The following is a 14,143-nucleotide window of genomic DNA, read 5'->3' as shown; positions in this document are numbered from 1 at the left end:
CACCACTGAAAACATAGTTATATATTATATTGCATTTCTGTCAATAGATCTTCATAAATATTACACACTGCACCTTGAAAATCATTGTAATAATACTTCACACTGTTTTTACTGTATTCATTAACAAAATACAGACTTATTTAAAAATCCTTCAAATATCTAACTGATCCCCAATATTTGAATAGCAGTGATTTTTGTAATGTTGATTTATTGTTATATTAGCATTTCATTACAATTAAAATTGGGATATTAAAATTCAGATGTATAGAGTATTTTTTTTAAAGGTAATTGTCTTTTTTTAAATAATTTTTTTGTTAACTTTTCCCTAATTATAGACTTAAAAGGACAAAAAATTCACTGCAGTGAAGCATGTTGGGGTGTTTGAAAGTTCCCACCAAAACCATCAGAGGCTCTCAGCCTCATAAAATAAAGCATGTTCTGTTGAGGAATGTCTCTCCCTCCTGTTATATATCGGTGCCATAAAGCAGATAAAAAGAGCTCTTTATACAAGCTGATCAGATCATGCGATGAACTCCACGCTTTGTGACTCACACCGGCCTACAAACCCATCCTGTTGCTTCACAACAGCTGCTGTTGCCAGGCAACGTGGAACTTTGTGTAAAACGAACATTCCACATTGTGCTTCTGACTCAAAGGCTGTCAGAAGAGGAGAACGGCCTCCTGTTTGTCATTCCTACAGCATAATGAGCCCTGATTGGCCATTCCTGTATCATGACTCAGAGCGAAATGAAGGGTTTCCACAGCATCTTTGGAATGATTGTTAGTCATCATTTATTAGTCACTAAAATCTCAAAGGCTGCACTAAGAGTCGTTTGTTTTTGAAAGCGGAAAAGGGAGTTTTCCTTTCAGTAATGGGAAAACGACTATGAGGGAAGCCAAGCTTTTCACCTGCAGTTATCCACCAAATACAGGGCCCGAACTCTAAGGAGAATAACTGGAGGTACAGAAGGAGTGAAGTAAGGGGGGAGGAGGAAAAAAAAGAGATGCCACAGTTCAGTTCTAAACAGTCTGCCAGCTCCTGAGAATGTGTGAAGGAAGGGGGAGAAAGGGGCAAGAAAAGCACCACAAAAAACAAGAGGAACAAAAAGCCCATTGAGCGCGGCTCTCACTTTCTGAGCGCTTCGCAAACACACGCATTTATCCTGGAGTTCCGTTCCAGAGCTTCTCTGACGCTTTTGTTGCTCAGTGCTACCGAACGCTAAACTATGGAGCTTACGTGAAGGGCAAGTAGAGTGCGTTTCCTTGGCAGCCATTGCAACGCAAACTGCTTATTCATATTCTGCTGCTAGTATTATGGAGGAGCTAAAGGGAATCTAATGCAGACAGCTCTGGGGGGTTGGTTATTTGGGCATCTCTGCTCAGATTGGGCAAATATGTATTTGGATTATGGAGGTGGGACTCTTTTATGTGTGCTTTTGGGTTTTATTGAGCCATTTTCATAAAGGCTAGGCTAAATACTGAGTGTAATTAAAGATACTTCATGCTTTTCTTTATGAGCAATGGAAAAAAGCCAACTGGTAATTTCATAATATACAGTTGGAAATTACAGAGATATCGTTGACTGTTGTTTCCCCATAATCGTCACTGTAAATTCCCAGCACTTCTGTCCCTAGAGCAAGAGTTTCCAACACCAATCTCCTTAGGAAAACAAGCATCTGAAAATGTTGTTGTCATTTTACCCCTACAGGCATTCAATTCTTTCTTAGAGGAACGATTTAAAGATTTAGATTTAGATTCACACAGAATGCGATTTTGCTTTGAAATTGCAAAGCTTTAGAGTTGCTTATTTTAAAGGTTGTACTGTTTTTCTTTTTCTTTTCTTTTTTTTTAGAACAGAGCCCCAAAGGGACATATGAAGAAAATATTTGTGATGGGAGAAAAAAATATTTGGCAATGCTTTTGCAAATCCATAATAACCCAAATAAACTTTACATTCTCTCACAAATTATTTGCACTCCCTTGAGAAACTTCCCCCAAGAACAAAAGTTTTGTGAGCAAGCACAAAAGCATTGCCTTTCCTTTTTATTTTTCCTTTTTTTTTCACCACCATGTCCCCTTAGGGGCTCCATAGTGTTATGCTCAAGATGCTGCAAAAGACTCAAGCGTAGAGGTCCAACACGCCCATCTACTACATGTTTACTTGGAAAAACAGTGGAGTGTTGTGGAATACAAAAACACATTATACAATTTAATTTACAAGGGATATTTTTCCCCAATTTTTTTATTCTGTCATCACTTTCTCACCTTCATGTTATTCCAAATTCATAAAGGTTTAGAAAATTAGCCCATGATTTACTCACCCTCAAGCCATCGTAGGTGTATGCGACTTTCTTCTTTCAGACAAATACAATTGGAGATATATTAAATAATGTCCTGGCTTTTCCAAGCTTTATAATGGCAGTGAATAGAGGATTTGATTTTGAAGCCCAAAAAAGTGCACCCATCCATTATTAAACATAAACATAAACATTCTGAAGCGTTTGTGTGAAGAAGAAAAAAAATCCATATTTAAAACTTTATGGACTAAAATAACTTTATTATACATAGTGATGTTAAATTCAATGATTTTGAGGGGTGTCCCAATACTTTTGGCAATATAGTGTATCTTCGATTGCATTCATCTGAAAGAAAAAAGTAATATACACCTAGGATGCAAATCATGGAGCAATTTAAATTTTTGGGTGAACAATCCCTTAAGGTCATCCTTGAAACACAAATAAAGATGCTTTTAATCAAATCTGAAAGATTTCTGATCCTCCGTTGTGTTTTGAAGATGAACCAAAGTCTAATGGGTTTTGAACATGAGGGTGACTAAATGACTCTTCATTTTGAGTTAAAAAAAAACTTTAATAATTGGTTATCATACAAGCAGGACATACAGAAAATGCATTTATTAAAGACTCATCTCATCTGTGAGATATGCAAGATACAGCAAGAAAATGTTTGCTATAACTGTGTTGCAAAGGTGAAAGTCCAGTCTAGCTTGTGCTCTGCGCTCAGTGTTGTTGAATATTTCCATGCCTGAATCCAACATCTGTGCCAAGAAAAGCTGTTCTGAATGAATAAACAGGGGAACTGACCAACAGGTGTTGCAGGAAAACAGATAAAAGGGAGAAAAAATCCCAAACTGTACTATATAGTCCTGGAGGAAGGGGATGTCAACCAGTTCGGGACCTTACTCTGGTTTGTGCCTAGAATTGAATCAAGCGGTTCAGGTGGTATTTTTCCAGTGCCCTGTGGCAGGAATGTCAGTTATGATGGCTTATTTGAACAAAAGCTAATTTTCTTTTCCAAAAGCCCTTCCAAATCCCTTCCAAAGATTAGATATGTACATTTCTCATTTGTAATGGAGCATGTGTTATTTGCGACTCGACTGGTAAAACCATTTTTTTTAAATAAATGAATTTTATTTGTGAGATTTAAGGAAGGCATTATTTCAGTATCATGTTTCTGTTCTGTTTTCTTAGAAAATGACAGTAAAAACAAACGTTTCTTGTTAGTTATGTGAATGTATGATGTGCCCCCATAGGTTTGCCTGGCCATCGCTCATTACTCCCACCCTGCTGACCCACAGCTACTCTTTGGCTTTGAATACGTCGGGAAGCGATACCATGGATCAACGGGTATGAAAACACATGCGACTGTGACTGCAAATGTTTTGCACCGCTCCAAAAAAACCTGCCAAACTGAGTTGAGCTGTCCATACATTCAGTCTCACTGCAAGTCAAAACATGAGTAGATTTTTCAGGCCAGGGAATGCAAAGTGCTCAATGTTATGAATAGCAGGGCCTATATTAAGATTTATATGCCTGCTATTAATGGGCTACATTGTAACATGTAGTTTTTAGAAATGACAGAATGTCACTTGAGGAGAATGTGACTCCATCGATAATGCAAACTTCCTGCTTTTCAGTGTAAATTAATGTTACAAGATGACAATTTTAAGAGGGCTAATAAATCAGTTTTTTTATATACACTACTGTTACAGACAACACGTTTTTCTAATGTGTTTAGAAAGTTTCTTATGCTCAAGACAGCATTTATTTGATCAAAATTACATTAAAAACTATAATATTGTAAAAAATATTATTATAATTTTCTGATGATGAAGCTGAATTTTTAGAATCCTTCAAAAATTATTCTAAGAAACATTTTATTATTATCAATGATGAAAACAGCTGTGCTGCTTAATTGTTGTGGAAATTGATTTAAAGATTCTTTGATGAATAGAAAGTTCAAAAGAGCGGTATTTATTTGTAAAATAAATCCTTTATATTATAAATGTCTTCAGTAGGGATGCACAATATATCGGCCGCCATATCTGTATCAACCAATATATGTTCATTTTTAATGTTATCGTTATCGACTAATAAGAAAAATGCATTAAAGACTCCTTCAGAGACACTTCAGATGTGCAATGTTCGCCATGATGGTTTTGAATTGCTTAAAATTTGTATTGAAATCATGTCAAAAACATGACATTATATAGAGAACAAAACATTATAATTGTGTGCTTGGGACATGGCTTTTAATGGTGAGACTTTCGTTTTTGTAATCAGGCTCTTAAAAATGATATATACATAATATCCATTATCAGCTTTCAAATATAAAGAATTATCAGTATCGGCCATTCGGCCATCGGCCAATGTTCATATTGGTGCATCCCTAGTCTTCAATATCACTTTTGATCAATTTAAAAGTAATATAAATTGGAAATTAATAAAAAATATTAATGTAAAAGTATTATTTTCAAACTGACCCCAAACTTGAACGGTATGTAAAATATCGCTGTTATTTTGCCAATTCAAGGCCACACAAGTTTTTTTAATTTGATGATATTTATTATGAAAATGAAATGTTTTAATTACTTTTTACATTTGTATGTAAATTATGTTTTATAATAATTTATTGTAACATTAATGTGTTAAAAAATAACAATTATTTAAAGCACTTTAAGCACATCCTTGAATAAAAAACACCTCTAAAAGGTAAAAATGTTTCATAACTACTCTCACCTTTTCACCCCTCACGAGTATGCATCCTTGGACTGCCTTATGAGCATGTACATGTCTGGTTTGTTTAGGTGAGACGGTAAATGGTGTTGACCCTGGCAGGGGGTTGCAGACCCCCCTGTTTGACTGCTCATCAGACTGGGACAGAGAAATCAAGCGTACCGGCGCCTCGGAATGGAGGGTTTGCACCATAAATCAAGGCTATTTCATCTCGCCCAGGTGAGTGTGTATGTATATGCAAGTTTACATGTAAATGAGGATCTGTTTTGCAAACAGCTTTTATTATAAGGATCTTTGGCTGAAGATCATTGCTGCTCATCATTTTCATGTAGTAAGTAAATGTGACAAAAACGGGTATGAATATGTACAGTATAAATGGGTTATTTTATTATTTTAGAAGTCGGTGCCTGAGACTGAGAAAAGCCAGAAAATATATTTTTGGCTCATGTGGCTCAAAAACTTCCGGAATGCCACTCCTAAGCCACGCCTACTGGTTACATCACTTGCCCACCGCGCCACCACTCCCACTGTCGTTTTCATTTTTATAGTAATAAAATAATTTAGTTAAGTTAGAGAACAGACACTACAATTAAAAACTGAACGCGTCTGCTCAATACAGTGTGAGCTAAATGAGAGTCTCAGCACAACTGTAGCAGGAGTCAGATTTCATTCATCACCAGAGCAAAGAGCTGACAGACAACGTGATCACAGATTTGGTTTCAAAGCGAAATGCAGAAGTGCCTATTAAAGTGAGCTTGTCATTGTGCCGTTTTTTTAAATTATGAATAATAGGCTAATGAAACCACAATTCAAGTAACCCACCACCGATGTGTGGTGCAGTCTGGCACGTTTTCAGTTCATGCCTATGGAAGCTTAACATTTATAGGAATTTATTGAAAACACACTTTGCGCCGCACCACTCCCTTATGAATGCCCGAGTGGCTGTGCGCGTTTTACATTCTGTGAGTGAGATCCCACCCCCAATGAGCAGGTTGAAAACATGCGGAACTAGCTCCTACTACTGGCTGTAGTCTTTAGCCTCTGGCCAAAAAAGCCACCGATGACACCATATGACATTTTTTACATCATTGAGGTTTTTTTCCAGACACAAAATATAGAAATCTCTCATCTCGGGGACATTAGGGACGGAAGCATGGTTACTGTAATATACTACCTGGTTTCTACTTGCACAAGCTTAATTCAATTATTAAATATTAAAAAAATAAACATTATTCTTTTGCGTTTTTCACGTACAGACAACAACGTTGTCAAAATGATCCAAGTTCACACGGATTTACGACAACGACTAAAAACTCTGTGTTATGCATTCCAGGCCAGTAGTTGTTGATGTCACTTTGTAAAGAAACACTATGCATCTATAGGCTGAACACCTAGTTCGCATGTGCATGACATCACCATATTCACATTTTTGTAGTTTACACAGAGACGATAACGGTATCGTTTTTAAAAACTTGCACCTAGAAACCCCCTTCTTAAAGTTTGTTTTCAGGCCCCAAAATCACTGTTGTCGTGTAAATGAAAGGCCAAAACACATAAGTTTTCTGTTTTTAGTTGAAAATGGTGTCGTGTAAATGGCACCCTTAGTCATCCAAATAAATCTCCTGATAGGATGAGGATAACTGATGAAATGATGACGGGTTCAAATGAATTCTGCTCAGACAGACAGGAATGCAGTAATCCTCTGGAATGAAAGCACTGATCTACTCGTGGTTCACTATCAGGTCATTGTGTTTATAATACTAACACAAAGAAGCCTCACGTACTTCATTGTGCTGGACAGTTTCAGGAGCCGTTTGTGTGGAATTTAACTGCTTTTTTTCCTGTTCTCTGTAGTCTCCCAGAGTTCTTTGTGGTTCCGGTATCTCTAGCAGATCAGGATCTGAAGCAGTACGCCTGCTGCTTTTACTCCCAGCGCATCCCGGTGAGCTCCGTTTACCAGACTGGATTATTGCTTTTGGAGTTAGAGGAGAGGAAATCTACAAATCACTTTTACTGCCCTAGTCTGTTTTGCTCTAACTCAGAAAGTCAACAGTTAGTGTCTCAGTTTAAAACTTTGCGCAATGAGAAATCATGTCGTATTTAAGCTTGCTTGGTGGATGGATTTGCACTTAATAGTTGTGAGTCAGCCATGTGTGTCAACACATGTAAGCTAATCTTTTAAAGAGTATGTAAGTATGTATGTGTGTGTGCTTTGGTTTGTAGTTATGGTGCTGGAATCACTCCAGTGGGAGCGCTCTGGTCCGCATGTCTAACATCAGTGACCCACTGCAGCAAAGGAAGGTGGAGCAGCGGTAAGAAAGAGAGAGCAAGAGTCTGATTTAAAGTTAAAGGTTCAACCCAAAAAGGTCAGTTCACCCAAAAATGAAGATTCTGTCATTAATTACTTAGCCTAATGTCGTTCGACACCCGTAAGACCTCCGTTCATCTTCAGAACACAAATGAAGATATTTTTTGTGGAAATAAAATAAAATCGTTTCTTCATAAAATTATTGTAAAGCCACTGTAGTGAGATGGGCTTTGTAACGACGTCTTTAGTGCCTTTTATGGGTCTTGAGAGAGGACATGACATTGGTGTCAATGAAGGCCTTTCTGAGCCATATAATTACAACCAAAATATCTTCATTAGTGTTCCGAAGATGAACGGAGGTCAAAGATATACGGGTCTCGAACAACATTAGGGTAAGTAATTATTGACAGAATTTTCATTTTTGGGTGAACTAACCCTTTAAAATAGCTTCTCGGACAAGAAATTCTGATTATGTCCAATCCATTGGGGAATCAAATGGATCGCAGTGTTTGCTATTGCTGGGATGTCATGTGAGTGACAGATTGTCTCCCACTCATCATCTGAGACGAGATGCCAAAAGGGACGGGGGAGTTCTTTTGATTTAAAGAATACAAGCACACAGTGTAATAAGGATTTGCAACGATAAATAATTGAATTAATACTGAAATATTCCATAATTGTTTTTATTGTATGGTGAATTTAAGGGAAATAGATTTGGTTTGGGTTTTAAGCCTAAATAAAGCCGTAAACATTCTGTTGTAAGAAAGCAGATTAGCTTTATTTGATTATACAATTTGGATAGTTATTCTCCCAAATATTATTTTATTGCTTTTGAAATTTCATCAAATGTTACGATTGTGCTTGTTTACTCATCTCAGATCTTTTGGCCTGGTAGTGTTGCCAGAACTGCTCATATCCAAAAATACAAGCTGTAATTTCCTGCATGTATCACCAGTTAGCAGTGGTTAAATCCTCTGTATTTCTGCAGGATTTCCAGTGCCATCATTAAAAGTCACCCCCTGCGCAGTGATGTGTTCAAGTCGGATTTGGACAAAAACCTCCCAAACATCCAGGATATTCAGGCTGCTCTTCTGAAACTGAGGCAGATCTGTGTTATAGGTAATCAATACCGTGTTGGAGAAAGGGATGATTGCATTACACACTCAGTTGACTCATTTTAAGACTTTAACCGTAGGAAATACTTACCAGGCTTATTCACGTTAATAATTTAGCTTAAGACTGGGTTACAGAAAGGCCAGGGATGTTTTTGGTTGTGCATCCTGGTGCCATTACTCTTACTAATTAAAATCTGTTAAAACGATCTAAGCTGGTTGTTCATCTGTTTATTGCCTTATCCACTTCAGCTCTGATGTGTCTTTTTGCTTGCTTCTGTATTTGTATGCATATGAAGAGCCCTTTGAGGAGTCTGAAGAGAAGTGGCTGTCATCCTTAGATAGCTCAAGATGGATGGAGTATGTCAGGTATGATTGAGAAACACTCAGTAGTCACCACACAGCATATTTGCTTATGCCAGAAGTTATTTTGTGCCAGAGGTGTTGGAAACGGGCATAGATTTCTGTTTTTCTGCTTGAATTATTAGGTGCTTATTTAGGTCTCAACAAATTTAATTTTGTTTTCTGATGTTGATGGCTGTATAAGATTGGTGTGGTATGTGCTTTTTACAGGACATTTCTGCAGCATGCAGTAGACGTAGTCTATATGCTGGAAAGCAGACATGTGTCTGTCATACTCCTAGGTAAGAAGCTCTATTTTATATATTATATTATATTATATTAATTATACTATATTAATTACATATGTTTTGTGGTAGTTATTTTCATATTTGAAACAATTATTTATGCTGCTGTCTGCTTTCTTGGCTTCCATTGTAATTGCAAACTTTTTTTCTGTGGTAATCAGTATCCCACAAATGCTCTCCACACACATTGTTATAAATAACTAGATATTCCTTTTATTTTTCTGTTTTGTCTCTTATAGACATTACAGTTCTAATATCTTAAATGTAATATTTTGTAAATCTCATGTAAAGTGATGCATGATCTTGCCCCTTTATTCCGTATATGTTTGTACAGAGAAGGAGGATCGGGACCTGAGTTGTGTGATTTCCTGTCTAGTGCAGCTGATGTGTGATCCTCACTGCAGGAGTCTGCATGGCTTCCAGGGTCTGATTCAGAAGGAATGGGTGATGGCTGGGCATCGGTTCCTGGACCGCTGCAACCATCTGAAAAAGAATGATAAAGAGGAGGTAGTGCAGCTTAAATCAGTTAGAGTCCTTCGTGTTTGTTTAATTATAAGAGGTATACCAGTGGCCCTCTTCTTTAACTTAAGTGAATTAATTGTTTTGTTGTTGTTCATATTCTTTCTGTCTGCAGTCGCCTGTGTTCCTGCTGTTCCTGGACTGTGTGTGGCAGCTGTGGAATCAGTACCCAGCAGCGTTTGAGTTCACTGAGGTGTACCTGACAGTGCTGGGGGACAGTATGTGGGTGCCTGTTTTCTGCACCTTCCTCTTCAACTGCCCTCGGCAAAGAGCAGAGCACAGCAGGGTTAGATTCTTTTTTGACAAGTTTTGTACATGGACATTAGTTTTTCAATACACACTTTTATTTAATGAAAAATTAGTTTATTATATAATTTCTAAGGGTGGTCTTGTCACCTAAATATATTTATACAATATATATCTTTTAAATCACGGGAGTAAGAAGCAAAAAAAAAAAAAAATGTTTTACTGGAGTAAATACATTTACATTAAAGGCGCCCTAGAATGATTTGAAACAATATGTTAAATTGTTCTCTAATATCTAAATAGAGGGTATCGGTATGTGGCTTATTTAAGGTAAAAAATTGTCCAGATAAGGTTTTACAAAAGTCTGTGTAACCCTAGAAATTGTCCGTAGCATGTAATGCTCTGTTTTTGCCTTATTTGGAAGGGTCGTGAATATTAATGCAGAGTTCTGCTCTGATTGGCTGTTTCACTGCCCTGCTGCTCAATGACAACGTCTACCATCCGTCATGGCAATGATTCTACAATGATAGCTTCTTAACTTTGAATCACGAACTGGACTGGGTTGCGCGTAAATATGTTGTGTACATTAAAGTACTAATTTAAAAGTCGATTTATTTAGCCAAACAAAGTAATGTAGGAGCCACTCAAAATAGTCAGTGTGATGTTTAAATATTTATGTAACAAGTTGACTAGAAGCCTTGTCAAATGACTATCATTTTAACTTAGATGGTGAAGAAGGTGACGTTAGCTACAATGATCGACTGAGCGATCTGTAAGCAACTAAACAGTAGTAGTAAACATAGTTAGTTTCTGAGTTATGTGTTAATGATGAAATATAGGCTAATTATTAATACACTATTTTTATTTAGTTATTTTGACCTCTTTGAGCTGACGTCTAACCTTCACTGTCTGTCTGCCTCTTTCTCTCTCATCTCTTCAGGATTTTGCGAGCAGTAAGAGTATTCACCTGGGGCAGGACCAGGCTCTGCGCTTTCCTTCAGTGTGGGACTGGTCCCAACAATTTAGTCTTAAAGACCAGACTCTTTTTAATAATCCCCTGTATGTGGGCAAGATCGCCAACTGTGTGCAAAATGGCTCAGTGAAGACATTCACACACCGGCGCAGCAAGGTGAACACTCCATCGAAACTAGAGAACGCAAATTCTTTTTTAAAAAGGGTAAATAAATACAAACATATTTTTTGCTTCTCCCTCAGAAAAACTACAGTTCCACGTTGAGGGGTCTGCCCTCCGCCTTGCGAAATGGATCGCTTGGACCGACCGACACCCTGACACGCCGGAACTCCCTCATGCTGCGTCTCCGTTCTGATTTGTCTCAGGTGCGAGAGCACCAGGAAACTCCAGCGGAGCGCTTCATTCGGGACTGGTTCTCTCATCCTGCTGACCTGCAGGGGCTGCTTCTGCCCCAGCTCCTCCCATCTCATCTCTCTATCTGGAAGCTCTACTTCCTCCGCTGGGTTCCCGAGGCACAGATCCCCCAGGGTGGCCCCATCACCGCCTTCCACAAGCTCTCATTGCTCACAGATGAGATTGAAATGCTCCAAAACCAGTTGAGGCAGTACAAAGGAGCAGGCTATATTCCCAACAATCCACACACCGAACACAGCAAAATGTACTTTAAGGCGACTTCGACTCCTCACCAGTCCCCTGCTCCTCCAGAGTACCTCAGCTCCTCGTTCCCCTTCTCTCCTATGGGGAACCTGTGCCGCCCTGGCATTCTGGGGACTCCTCTTAGCAAGTTCCTCAGCGGAGCCAAGATCTGGCTCTCTACGGAGACACTGGCTAATGAGACAATTTGAGGGCTAGGAATAGGACTGTCCGGTCAGGCAAACATGAATTTTGAACATCAATGCTTGTGGTACCAACAGTTACTCGGATATTTTTATTCAGTCTGTTGAGAGTTGTCAGTCGGTGAGGGTTTTTTGCACATGATTAAATATAAAGCTCCAATCGCACATTTTTCTGACTTAGGATTGTTTGGATCTGTTCTACACTGCCTGTATGGACTTAAACTTAAGATACTTGGTGGATTTTTGTGTGGAGCTTGTGGCATTAATTGGAAAGGACGTAGAACTTGTAGCACTTTATATTAAGGTTTAATTTGTTAACATTAGTTAATGCACATTAGGTTTTGTGAACTAACAAGAAACAATTTGTATAGCACAGATTGAAGGTTCATATGAACACGTACAAAATTTATTTGGGGTTGAGTATTTGATCAAAAATACTATGAAATATGATTACAATTTAAAATGACTGTTTTCTATTTTACTGCATTTTAAAATATTATTTATTTCTGTGATTAAGCAGCCATTACTCCTGTCTTCAGTCTCACATGATCCTTCAGAAATCATTCTTAGTTTCTCTCTCTCTCTCTCTCTCTCTCTCTCTCTCTCTCTCTCTCTCTCTCTCTCTCTCTCTCTCTCTCTCTCTCTCTCTCTCTCTCTCTCTCTCACAAAGCTGTTTAGTAATTCATGTATCCATAATACATTAGTTAATGTATACTTAAAAATAAGTACAGGTTAGTACAGTATATGTAGAGTTAACATTAACCAAGATTAATAAATGCTGGATCTCCATACCTAATGCATTCATTGATTCCAACGAATTAAACCTTGTTATAAAGTGTTATCATAGAACTATACCTTTAAACTATGGTATAAACTGTGCATATATTTTATCTTTAAAATAGTTGAAGATTTTTTTGAAACCTTCTGGTAAGGTCTAACCCTAGTTAGCTTTATTAAAATCAATAACCAAAATTGTGAAACTTGATCTAGGAAATGACAGGGTTTATCAGCATAAACCCCAAAAGCAGGCAATAACTGTGCACAATATGGGTGTCTGTCAGGCTGGCTGGATCCTGGTCTGTCAGACCCTGAGCTTTCTGAAGCACACCATGGCTGTTTAAAAGTGACTGACAGCTACTTGAGCCAATCAGCTGGTTGATTTGACACGTAGTCATGCAGTCAGTATCTTAAACAGCATCTGAGTGCCAGATATGACATTATAATTTGAAAAGGTTGCGCTAATGCGCCTGTGAACTTTTGCTTATTTGTATCAGTGCAACAGTAACGTTGTTCTTGTTTTGATATGTAGCCTCTTTAATTTTAGATTTTAGATTGGGGACTTTTTTTTGTTGCAAAAAGTTACAATTTATAATCTTTTTTCTTTTTTTGTTGCTAGAACTGGTACTTAACCCTTTTCCCCGATACCCTTTAACTAGTCTAACATAATGCACATTATGTGTGTAGTTTACCACTAAAGCTGTCAAGAGTATGAAAACTGTTTGCTTTAATGGCACAGTTTGATTTGTCAAACAGCACTGATATTTATACAGTTATGCAAAGAAACTGAAACAGGGATATTGTTCAAATCCTCTGTGCCTTTTTGTGGGCCCTGAATTGCAGTGTACCTGTTCATTTTTTATTTTTTTTTCCCCTCTGGATATTAAAAAAATTCTTCAAAACGTATCACAGAAGTTACACCCTCTGGTGTGTATGGAAGTTGTTCAAATATCAGTGGTTGGACAGTTTTGTCTGTGCGGTGAGAATTTAAGTTTGTTTGTGAACTCAGGGGGGCCTTGTTTTGAGGCAATATGCAAACTTTGGCTCTTCAGATTTTCATGCAAATAAAAAGAATTGCTACATTTGACTTAAAATCTGTCTTTTTTGTTGTTCTTCAGCACATTAAATATGGCTTTCTAATAGTTTTAAGAGTTTAGAAATGATTTGTTTAAGCACTTAGAACATGAGTTCAGGTTAAAATAGCCGTCACTGAAAACATTAGAGCACTTCACTCAGTAGTTCTGCCCTCTTCTGACCACTTGGAGATATGACTACCTGAACATGAGTATTTACATATTTACATGTATTTATTTAGAAGACACTTAGTAAATTCTTACTATTTTATGATTCACCTGATACAGTTTTTCATTGGATGACGCATTTATTTATATATGGTGGTCACACAAAGTATTTTATATACAATAAATAAATGCATACATCTGCAATATCAATGTCAAAAGTATTTAAAAGAAATATAGCACATGCACACTTTAATCCAATAAATTTAAGTCTTTTGGTTTTAAAAAGCTGTAGAACATGTTCATTTGTTGATGTGATTAATGGGAACTTTTTATACATCTGTGAAAAAATGGCCAAATATTTTCCTGTCAAATATAGTACTCATCTTTCTCTGAAAGGAACAAGCCATTTATTTTAAGAGCAAACAATATTTTCAGTACATTATGAGTTAAT

General features: G+C 37.4%; 1 protein-coding gene across 1 annotated transcript in view; it reads left to right on the top strand.

Annotated features, from left to right (window-relative positions):
• mtmr10 (myotubularin related protein 10) overlaps positions 1-13,539 on the top strand; it is a 35,452-nt gene extending 21,913 nt beyond the window's left edge. Inside the window, exons 6-16 of the mRNA XM_067441944.1 lie at positions 3,551-3,644; positions 5,105-5,252; positions 6,888-6,975; positions 7,257-7,345; positions 8,330-8,460; positions 8,753-8,822; positions 9,027-9,097; positions 9,435-9,607; positions 9,735-9,905; positions 10,806-10,994; positions 11,081-13,539. Of these exons, the coding sequence (XP_067298045.1) occupies positions 3,551-3,644; positions 5,105-5,252; positions 6,888-6,975; positions 7,257-7,345; positions 8,330-8,460; positions 8,753-8,822; positions 9,027-9,097; positions 9,435-9,607; positions 9,735-9,905; positions 10,806-10,994; positions 11,081-11,683 (1,827 nt within the window). The 3' untranslated portion in view covers positions 11,684-13,539. The remainder of the gene's footprint in view (positions 1-3,550; positions 3,645-5,104; positions 5,253-6,887; positions 6,976-7,256; positions 7,346-8,329; positions 8,461-8,752; positions 8,823-9,026; positions 9,098-9,434; positions 9,608-9,734; positions 9,906-10,805; positions 10,995-11,080) is intronic.
• Positions 13,540-14,143: the final 604 nt, after the last annotated feature.

The sequence above is a fragment of the Pseudorasbora parva genome, chromosome 1 (assembly GCF_024679245.1).
Source record: "Pseudorasbora parva isolate DD20220531a chromosome 1, ASM2467924v1, whole genome shotgun sequence".
Lineage (NCBI taxonomy): Eukaryota > Metazoa > Chordata > Actinopteri > Cypriniformes > Gobionidae > Pseudorasbora > Pseudorasbora parva.
Note: the sequence above shows the minus strand (reverse complement) of the source record. Positions and strands in the feature narration are given on the sequence as shown.